General features: G+C 54.9%; 1 protein-coding gene across 1 annotated transcript; it reads right to left on the bottom strand.

The window, feature by feature from the left end:
- Positions 1-1,477: 1,477 nt before the first annotated feature.
- AP1M2 (adaptor related protein complex 1 subunit mu 2) lies at positions 1,478-10,392 on the bottom strand. Its single transcript, XM_008708086.2, has 12 exons — positions 10,232-10,392; positions 8,955-9,111; positions 8,691-8,758; positions 7,452-7,582; positions 7,197-7,344; positions 6,978-7,104; positions 6,350-6,492; positions 6,197-6,268; positions 3,315-3,473; positions 2,645-2,770; positions 2,232-2,307; positions 1,478-1,844 (listed from the first exon to the last, which is right to left on the bottom strand). Exons 1-12 carry the CDS (start codon positions 10,271-10,273, stop codon positions 1,822-1,824), a joined length of 1,272 nt encoding a protein of 423 aa, XP_008706308.1. The 5' UTR covers positions 10,274-10,392; the 3' UTR covers positions 1,478-1,821.
- Positions 10,393-10,731: the final 339 nt, after the last annotated feature.

Below are 10,731 nucleotides of genomic sequence, written 5' to 3'. Positions count from 1 at the left end.
AGCCCCGCCCCGAACGCCGCGGATTTGTTTTCTTACGAACTCGCTACACTGTAGCCCAGGCGCATTGCCCGGCGCGCGACCCGGCGGCGTCCCGCCCACGCGGCCAGCGCAGCCAATGGCCACGCGTCGCTGGGGGAGTTTTACGCTCCGGCAGGGGCGGTGCCGCCCCTGATTGGCCGAGCCGCGGCGACCGGTGGACCGCCGGCAATGGCGGGGTTTTCGGTTTTCAAACTCGCCAGGCGGGCGGGAAAGGGAGCCGGTTTAACTGACCCGCGGGAGAAAGGTCAGGGGCATGGAAGCGCGGGCTGCCCCGGGACCTCAGCACCTCTGAGAGGAAGGGAGGCAGGGCTGGGGCAGTCCAGTCCGGAGTTTCACCATTCAGTCACGCGATAAGCATTTATTAGCCCTTACTATGTGCAGAGCGCTTTATTTCATTCACTCGCCCACTGTGTGTTGGAACCTGTCCCGGCGCTGGGGAGCGCACATTCAGGCAACTACATAATTTTAGATAGCGTTAAGCACCGTCAAGAAAATAAAACGGGAAAATGGGGTGGGTGAGAAGGAATCACATTCTGGCTCAGATTGAACCAAACCTGGTACAGCAAATGCCACGGTGAGGACAAAACTTCACGCTGCAAGCTGCAGCCGCCACGTGGACGAGCCTGGGAGGCGGGAGTCGAGGTCGGAGGCGGCTGCTACAGATGCCTGTATTCAAACATTTACTGGGCACCCTCTGTGTACTAGGCGTGCAACTGGAAAGCGAGCCAGCCAGGGGTTCCCGCTGCAGGACCCCCACCCTTTAGGTGGGGAGAAGACAGTAATTAAATCTTTTCAGAGTGGTGAACGCTACAGAGGTAATTAAGCAGGTGATAGTTTCTTGGGAAAGGAAGGCCGTTGAAATAGAGAGGTCAGGGAGGGCCACTCCGAGGAGGTGACGTTTGTGACCTGAAAGTGAGGGAAGGAGCCTTGTGAATATCTGGAGGGAAAGCATGCCAGGTGAAGGGCATTACAGATGAGATGGCCGAGGTGGGAGCACCTGTTGTGCACAGGAAGCGTGAGGACTAGAGGGGGAGACGGGAGGAGGTGAGGACAGGTTAAGTGGAGGGAGGAGTAGCGCAGATCAGGCTTGTGGACTGCAGTAAGCACTTGACTTTTTACTTTTCACAAGGGAACCGTGGGACGGTTCTGAGAATCATGATCAGGCTTAGAAGTTAAGAGGCGCCCCCTGGCTGCTACAAGGGAAACTGATGCTGGTGGAACACAGCTGGAGCCAGGGCCCAAGGAGCGAGGGGGGAAACGGCACCGCCCCAGATGTGCCATGCCTAGGTCTGAGAAAAACGGATATTCGTTGCCCATTCCCATCCCAGCACTTCAGGGGTGTTCCTGGCATCCCCAGTCCCCAGCCACGAATATACACAGCAGCTAGATTCATTCTTTTTAATACCATCCTAAAACTCAGGGTGGGCCAGCATGGCCTCTGGGCTCAGTAGCTGTGAAGGAGGGGCCCCAACACCCCTAAGGCAGGTCACTGCAAGAAGGCACTCATGAGGGGGGGGGCTTCAAGACCCTCCTCTGTTTCTTCATATAAAATTGGAGGAGGGAGGACCCCAGAGGCAGAAGGAGGTAGGGAGACTGTTCCTTCCAGCCTATGGGTGGAGGGAAAGGCAGGGAGGAAGCCAGGTGCTGGATGCTGGGAGCAAGAAACTGCTAAGTCAGGGGCCTTCCCTGACACATGACCCCCATCTTCCTCCCTCTAAAGTTTACAGTCCCAGCCTGGGGAGAGGGAAGGCCCCATGTCCAAGTCCCCACCTCTTCTCTCTCCTAGCTGGTACGAAGTTGATAATCTGCAGGAAAACAATGAGCAGAGACCATCTCAGAATGTGGGGAAAGGGAACAGAGGGAAAGCCCCCCTCCCTCATTTATCCCCCACCCCAGTGCTCATAATCAACCCCATGGGTATGTAATAAGGCTAAGAAGGGGGTTCAACACAGGGAAGGTAACCATAGCAACAAGCTTGTTTCCAGGTACAGATGGGGGTGCTGTGTGTTCAGTCTCTTGTCCAAACCCTATCAGCACCCTAGAGAGGGCATCTGCCCCCATTTTAAAGATGGGCAAACTGAGGCCAGGCCTGTTGCATTTTGGTGCCCTCTGGGCCAGAGTGTGGTCAAAGCCCCAAGACCATCCTTTGGATCTCCTTGATCCCAGTGTCCCAGGGAGCCGGGCTGCCTTACCGCCACTTTGGGTGATGTAGCGAACCCATGGCAGGGCCTGGTAACCGCTTTTCTCAATGATCTTCATGTATCGGACCTGAAAGGGAATGAATCAAGGTGGAGCAGGTGGTGCAGAGAGCCTGGCTGTGGGGAGAGGACTATATGTAACACAACTCGGGGGGAATGTGGTGACACGGTCTCTGAGTGATGAGGTGACATGGGTTGGGGCAAAGGTGTGGCACCGGCAGTGGGGGGAGAGGAGTGGGCAGACAGTCCAGAACACTGGGAAAGAGATGACAGAGTGTAAGGGAATAGACACAGGGTGGTTTTGGGGGGACGAGATGGCATAGGCCAGGGAACAGATGTGACTTAAGCCAAGGGAATGGAGAGCCCACTGAGGCCAAGGAACGAAGACACCTCCTCACTACACTCACCTGGATCCCGGAGACGGTGAAATAGGGGATCTCAAACTTGACCCCAATGGGGGGCCGGCCCTCTACCTCCTCCTTCTCCACACTGGGGAGGCCAAAGTGGGCACGCATCAGGTACTCCTTGCCCCCCTGAGGGCACATGGGGGTATCAGACACACCAAGAGGCCTCTCTCTGCCCCAGACCATCCTCACGACAGCCCCCAAAGCAGGCTCTGTTCTTTGTCCATTTTAGAGTAGAAAGTGAAGGCTCCTGGCCAAGATATAGCTGAAGCTTCTAACTATGAAGTCTGATCAGAGGGCTTCTAATGACCAGCCCCCATTTTCCAGGCCCCCCCCCGTTTGCAGGGACCGACCATATCCTCCAACAGCCCAAGGATGAAGGTAACATGATCCTGTCTATGTCACAGATGGGCAAACAGAGGCTCCCTGAGGGGAAGGGGGTTTCCCAAGGCTATGCAGCCCAGAGAGGCAAGAGTGGAGAACTTGAACCCCAGGCTGGTTTCCTCAAGACCTGGGAGGTGGGGAGTTTAACCACCACGCTGGCCTGGTTTCCAGCTTTATTACCCCTAAAGGATAGCCATGTGCATACACACATGGGTTTCTGATTTATTCTGTCTTGCTTGCAAGCCGCAGGGGCAGGTCCCTCAGATCCCACACCCACCCCAGTACTCACCGGGAAAGACTTAATACTCCAAATAACAACATTCTTTTCTGGCACGTACTTGGCGCTGCCTACACTCGTCTTGAAGCGTGGGGAGTCGGCATCACTGGGCACGGGCACGGATATCTCCACGCCGTTGGCCACCGACTGCTTCTTAAACTGCCCCTTGGCCTGTCAGGGGAGAGGGTATGGGGGGTGAAGAATTCACTCCTGAATTCTGCAAATATTCAGCAAGCCCTTTTCCCGCATGACCTCGTAGAGAGCCTCCGCAGTCCTCAAGTGGGAATGACCATCCTGCCCATTTCACAGATGAGAACATGGAGACGCGGAGAAGCTAAGGCATTTGCTTGGAGATGCACAGCCCGCAAGTGGCAGAGCTGGGGGGTCACACCTGCGGGAGACTCCAGAGGTTCTGTTCTTAGTGCCTTCCTTTTGGAAAGTGTCCTGCATCTGTGCCTGGTCCAAAAGGCTAATGATGCCCATCACAGAGGAGTTTTCACTTGAAAACTGATGAGCCCCTAGCATGTGCTGGGCCCCAGCCAACCACTTGGTCCTCTCCCTAACTCCCTAAAGTAGGATCCATCCCTGAGGTCCATTTTACAGATGAGGAGAATGAGGTACTTTGTCCAAGTCAATTAGCTGGTACCTGGCACAGCAGGGACTTGAATGGAGCTTGTGCTGTCAACCATCGCGTGCCTTCCTTACAAATAATGAATCGGTTACATGTGTAGTCGCTAGCATTATGATTACTACCACTGTTGATGAATTCGGGGGAGGGAGGTTTGAGAGATGGGATCAAGGGCAGAGGACCTTGAAGTAAACCAGAGGGGATATTCTTTCCAGGAAGCACCGGCATTAATGGCCCCTTCCCCTTTCCCCGCCTACCGGGATGGGGATATTGAGGGGCGTCAAGACCCTTCCTGGTGACCGTTCATTCACCTTGCAATCCAGCTTCTCTGGCTCCCCGGGACCAGGGAACAAAGTCAAATCTAAAATCACAGACTCTTGAGACAGGCAGACGCAAGTTCAAACTTCTTCCTAGATGGGGGACATCTGCACCCCTCTGAACCTCCGCTTCCCTGTCTGTAAAAGAGGGCTCACTCTAAGCTGTGGAGAAGCTCCCATTGGGACCATGGGAGACATGCACAGAGCTGTTCATGGCAACGAGAACTAGAGTAGCCAAGAATTGGAACAACCCTTGCAAGAGAAGGAACAGATACAAAAGATCCCCATGGTGGAATATTCTACAGCTATAGAAAGAGCCGTACTAAGCTTCAGCTCCTGGGACTCGTGTTCAGATCAGTCTTACACAACCAAAGCAAATCAGTCCACTGATAGGATCAGAAACCTGCAGAACAAAATACTTATGGTTAAAACTGTGGGCGGCAGGGCGCCTGGCGGGCTCAGCCGGTGGAGCGTGCAACTCTTCATCTTGGGACTGTGAGTTTGAGCCCCAGGATGGGTGTGGAGATTACTTAAAAATAAATCTTAAAATAAAAAATTTTAAAAACCTTTTAAAAAATGTGAGTGGCAAAACTATAAAGTGAATATGCTGAGGACTTTCTTTAAACCATGTATATATTACATGTATGGATATATATTGGTTATGAAAGTAAGTAAGTAAAACATGTCAGTTGGTGTTAAGTCATAGGGGAAAAATAGAGCAAAGAGGGAGGTGGGGAAGGATAGGGGGTTGCAAATTTTTTTTTATTTATGTATTTCGTTTTTTAAAGATTTTATTTATTTATTTGAGAGAGAGTGAGAGAGAGCACTTGCTGGGGGAGGGAGGAAGGGCAGTGGGAGAGGGAGAAGCAGACTTCCCACTGAGCAGGGAGTCAGATGTGGGGCTCGATCCCAATACCCTGGGATCATGACCTGAGCCAAAGGCAGACGCTTCACTGACTGAGACACCCAGGCACCCCAGGGGGTTTACAATTTTAAATAGGGAAATCAGGAAAGGCCTCTGAGGAGGTGACATTAAGCAAAAAACTGAAGGAGATGAGGGAAGGAGCCATGTGAATATCTGGGGCAGGGAGGGGGTATGAGCCAAAGGGAACGGCCAGTGCAAAGGCCCTGAGGTATGACCTTATTTGGTGTGAATAAAGAGGAAGCTGATATACCTGGAATGGAGGGAGGGAGGGAGACAGTGGAGGGAGGTAAAGAAGGAAGGTGACAGGGCAAACTGCGGCAGAGCCTTGTGGGCTGCCAGGACTTTGCCTTTTACTCTCGGTGAAGTAGGAGCTTGTCCTGTCTTCTCGCTGTCCAGACACAGCGAGACTGGAGTGCTCCCAGGTGCCCTCTAAGGGAACAGATGGTGGGGGGCGAGGGCAGGAGCTGGGAGACCAGGGCAGATGCAGTGGAGGGACTGTGAAGTGGGCAGATTAGGGATCTATTTTGCCCAGGATTTGCTGATGGTTTGTCTATCTCCCCAGCTGGCCTGCAAGCTCCTTGAGGACAGCGTATCTTTTATTTCTTCTCTCTTGTCCCTTAGTTCCCGCACAAAGTAGAGGCTCAGTTAAAATAATAATATGAACAGCTAATACTTTGTCCATCATTTAGACATTATTGAGAACCTACTACATGCCTGACACTGGGGAAAAGAAATCCACACAGGGGAGAAGTAGATGTGATGGTCAGCAGAGAGGAGACCAGAGGGGGTGGGAGAGGGTGGGAACCGAAACTGTGGGCATGGCTGCTGGAACAGCAGCCTAGGTAGAAGGAACAGCCAATGCAAAGCCCCAGGGAACTGTGCCTGACACGTTTGAGAAGCAGCCAGGAGACCAGTGGGGCTGGAGGGGAGTGAGGAGCCAGGGAGGATGGGAGAGACGGGGTTAGGCCAGTGATTGCAGGGAGGGGCAGATCAAGCACTGTAAGCAATTGCTCCCTGGGCCTACCTTGACCATGATCTCCACTCGGCTGTGGGAGAACTTCTCAATGACGGACTCAATCCAGATCAATGGCTTGACCTGCAGACAGCAGAGGAGGGAGTTCTTGGAGGTTCTGGGGGCAACTCTCACCCCCTGCAGTGAGGCTTTACCCTGCTTCACCTGGGTGCTGAGGCGGTAGGACATGAGCTCAAAGTCGCCGTCGGGTGGGATGAAGGAGATGGTGCGATCATTGTCAAAGCGAGAGAGCCGCACGCACTGGTGGAACTTCACGTCCTCCAGCTCCACGGACTTGTTCTTGCTCCCTGAAACTCGGAGCCGAGCAGGTGGGCAGGTGACCCTGGAGGCCTGGGCTAGAGACCCTATCCCAGGTCTCTAGCCCTGCCTTCCCCACCTACCATTTGCCATTACCTGCCATTTTACAGGTAAGGAAACTGAGGCCCAGAGAAGATGAGTAACTTGCCCGGGGTCACCGAGGTGGCCAGGGGGCAGAGCTAGGATCTGAATCCAGAGAATCTGGGTCTTGCTGTCAGGTTTTTAAATAGGATGCTATTCCGTCCTCCTACTCCCACTGGAATGTCAGCTCCACAGTGATTTGTCTTTTTCACCCTTGTACTTGTGCCCGGCACCCAATAATGAAGCCCTGTTTGCGCCAATGAGCCAGCAGCCGCAGCACCGGCTGTGACCAGCAGAGGGCACTCGAGTGCTTATTTCAGAACTGGCTGCAATTCTCTGCGTGTCCGGATGGGGTAGGGTGGGCTCCCTCCCGTGCCCCCCTCCAGATGCTTACGGCCAGTGAGCTCAAAGAGCACACGGTCGTTGAGGCCAAGCCGCAGTTCTGGCATTCCCGACAGAAACACCTTGAGCTTGATGGTGCCCACGATCTCGCTCAGCAGGACGCTGCCGTTGGCATTGACCTGAGGATACACATACAGGGGTCAACAAGCATAGGGCCTCCTCTGCTGCCCCCAGCCCGGGGAAGGAGTGGGGGAGAGGGATGGGGGCTCACCAGCAGGTTGACAGACTCTATGACATCGATGAAGACCTCATTCTTCTTGTACTTGATGCCCTCGGAGCGCCAGGACACAGCGTTGGTGACAGTGGGCGGCACCCGTGATTTGCCGGTCTCCAGCTTGTTGCCCTGCTGCGTGATGTACCTGTCGGGAGGGCAGCAGCGACGAGGAGCTGGACCTAGGGCCACTTCCCGGACCCTCCCTGCCTTCCGTCCCCCCCCCCCCGGTGGCTGCCCCGGTGGCCCACTCACTCCTGCAGGATCTTGCTGTCCGTGGTCTGGGGGAAGCCGAAGTCCATGAGCTCGTCCAGCAGCTCATAGACGATGACAAAGTTGTCTCGGATGCTCTCCTCCTCCAGCTCCTTGAAGTACTCGGAGAACACCTGGGGGCGCGGGAAACAGACGTCAGCAGAGGCGTCGCTGGGACCTCACTCTACCAGCCAGCAACCCAAGAGGCAACTGTCGAGTGCCTACTGTATACTAGCGCTGGGACATTAAGAATTCAGGGAGTCCACAAGCTTGAGGGGTTGGGGACCCCACATTCAGAGCCTCTGGGAAGTTGTAGGCATAACCACAGCAGAGAACCTGTCAGTCATCTGACATTCGAAAAACCCTCCATCCCTCATTCCGCTCCAGCCCCACTGGCCTCCTCTCTGTTCTCACCTCAGAGTCTTTGCATATGCTGTCCCCTCTGCCTGGGATGCTCTTCTCACAGTGGCCTTCTTGTCATTCAGGCCTCAGCTCAAATGTCACCTCCTCAGTGAAGCCACTACCATCCCTCCTCCCCCTTGAGTGTCAAGGTGAGACTAGCACCCCAGTCATGGGTTCTCATAATGGCCTGCTGCACCTTCTTCGTGCCCTTTGGCTCCTCGGGACAGGCAGGGACTGTGCCTGCCTTGTGAACAGCTGTGTCCCCTCTTTGCCTGGCAGGGGACAGATCAATACACGTTCCTTGTTTGTTGAAAAGTATTTACTGAGCACTTTCTCAGTCATCGAGAATGGCATCTAGCAAGCACTCAAATTATTATGTGATTCTATAAACAGTGCTAATGCTCACCATAATACCAAACCGTTATTGAGCACTTACTGTATACTAAGCACTGTCTTAAGCATTCATAAATATGAATTTGACTAAATTGTATAACAACCCCAAAGTAGGACTTGTTGTAACTCCCAGTTTAGAGACACTGAGAGAAGGGACTTGCTCAAGGTCACACAGCCAGGGCGGGGGTGGGGGAGGTGGGCAGGGGGATTTAGATCTGGGATTGGAACCCAGTTTTCTCTGGCTCAGATTTGAGCAGTGCACTGTCTTGGAAACCTCCGTGGTCCTTGCCCCACAGGGAGAGATGATCCCATAGCAGCTAATGAGAACACAGAGATGGGGCTTCAATGGAGGTCAGGGAAAGCTTCCTAGCAGACATGGATCCTGAAAGGGAAGGGCAAACTGAGTGGACAGAGAGACCAGCCGGCCAATGGGAAGCCAGAACCTACCTCCACCGTCTTGTAGAGGAAGGAGTACACGAGGGAGGCGTTGGCATTCTTCAGTGTGGTGGCCACCACTATGGGCAGCAAAGTTAAGGAAAAGGTGCCATTTTGGAGGTCTCAAATGGAGCACAGATCCTAAAACCTCACCCTGCCCACTCCCCCCAACCTGAGCCACTGACGTGCTGTGCAACTTCTGCCCTCGGTCCACCCTCTCTGGGCCCAAGTTGCCACCACCCCAGGCCTCCAGGAACCCCGCCAGGGACTGGATACAGTACAGGTTGCTGTGTTTGATCCATAGGAAGTGGACCCGGCCGTGGCTCAGCAGCGGGGCCAGGGCGCCCTCCTCCTCCCGCTGCATGAGCAGAGGCATGAAGTGCTCAATCTCACTCATGGCCACATCACCCTTGTAGTTGCGGCTGATCAGAGGCTAAGGATGAGCAGAGAAGGCCTGGTCACCGCTGGGGTCTGGGCCCCTTCATCCGGGGGCCTCAGAGCACCTGGTTCTGCCTCTACTTCCTGGGTGCCGAGCAGGGGCAGGACTCTGCCGCTCTGTGCCTCAGTTTCCTCCTCTGTAAAATGGGTGCATGATAACAGCAAACGTGTCCAGAGTCCTCAGTGAGGACCAGGGTGTGTCCTACTTAAGACTGGACGTGTGCTAACTGATTTGGATCTCACTACAGTCTGTGGGGTAGGCAGCGGCATCTTCATTGGAAGAATGGGGACGCTGAGGTGTGAACCGTGTGTCTAACAGGAGGGGAAACCGGGAATTGAACCAAGACACCCGGATCCAGAATCCCTGCTCCTGCCCAGGGCTTCACAGGCACCAAACTAGTGAGGTGGGGATGACAAAAGGGAAGGGAAGGGAAGGGTGGGGAGGAAGGAAGGAAGCGAAGAAGAAAGTAAGTATAGAAAGAGAGACGGATACCCACATAGCGGCTGTCCAGCAGCAGTAAGCACTCAATACGAACGTACCTACTTCCCAAGCTCCTTTAGTCCAGGACAGAGAATCACGACGGCCCAGAGCTGGTCCTCAAACACCCTTAGCTTTCACCACCACCGTTTTTATTGATTTGAAATGACAGGGCGAATGACAGAGGGCTTCAGAAAGGGGCAAAGCAGCCCCAAATGGCAATGAGGGTCTCCTGCCCCTGCTGTCTTCTCCAAATATGAATCGTGTGGATGATGAAATAGATGGTGATAGAAATAACTTCAACCGACTGAACGCCTCAAGTCTGCAGCAGGGCTACTGTGCTAAATAGTTTACACTCATCGAGTTGTAGTCATTCTTCTTGGGTGGGGACCTCTGTTATTCCCATTTTTACGGAAAGGGAGACTGAGGCTCAGAGAGGCCGAGTCCCTGGCCCGCATGCGGTTGGTAAACAGTGGAGGTGGGATTCGACCCGGGACTTCTAGGGATTGGGGGAGGGGTGTTCCCACGCTCCCAGAGCTTTCTGGAGCCTCCACGCCCGCGCGGAGGGGCTGCCCCTGGATCCAGGGGAGCGCAGCCTCACCTGTCCTTCCCCCCTATCCTCCCGCGCCCGGCCCACCTTGCCCTTGACGTCGAGGATGAAGACAGCGGAGGCGGACATGGTGGCGGCCGGCGGACTCGGGAAGCGGGGAGGGAGCGCCGGGAGGCGACGGCGGCGCTGCTTCCTTCTTCCTGCGGAAGCGCCCGCGCGCAGGTGAGCGCCCAGGTGAGAGCGTCTTAAAGGGGAGGCCTCCAGGTGCGCGGCGCTGTTGGCCGACACGAAGACTGCTGCGGGGCGGGGCTTCGGAGGGGACGGCTGCCCCGCCTCACTATCCCTTTGCACTCAGGAGAGCTGATGGGAGGAGTCTCCAGGCCAACCAACCATCCCTCCGTCCACCCAGCCAGCCCGCCAGACGGCCAGCCACCCACTCACCCCCCACCCATTCACCACCCACCCATCATCCATCCACCCAACCATCCATTCGTCCAACCAGCCGGCCAGCCACCCACCCATCCACCCACCCAACCATCCATTCGTCCATCCAGCCAGCCAGACACCCACTCACCCCCCCACCCATT

Source organism: Ursus maritimus, unplaced genomic scaffold (assembly GCF_017311325.1).
Source record: "Ursus maritimus isolate PB19 unplaced genomic scaffold, ASM1731132v1 scaffold_14, whole genome shotgun sequence".
Lineage (NCBI taxonomy): Eukaryota > Metazoa > Chordata > Mammalia > Carnivora > Ursidae > Ursus > Ursus maritimus.
This window is presented reverse-complemented; position numbering and strand designations above follow the sequence as displayed.

Excerpts from the sequence above, each read along its gene's own strand:
- AP1M2 (XM_008708086.2), bottom strand. The coding sequence starts at position 10,273 with ATGTCCGCCTCCGCTGTCTTCATCCTCGACGTCAAGGGCAAG. Across the intron at positions 9,112-10,231 it reads TCCTCGACGTCAAGGGCAAG|CCTCTGATCAGCCGCAACTA; the intron begins GTGGGCCGGGCG and ends GCTCATCCTTAG. Across the intron at positions 1,845-2,231 it reads CTACATCACCCAAAGTGGCG|ATTATCAACTTCGTACCAGC; the intron begins GTAAGGCAGCCC and ends GTTTTCCTGCAG.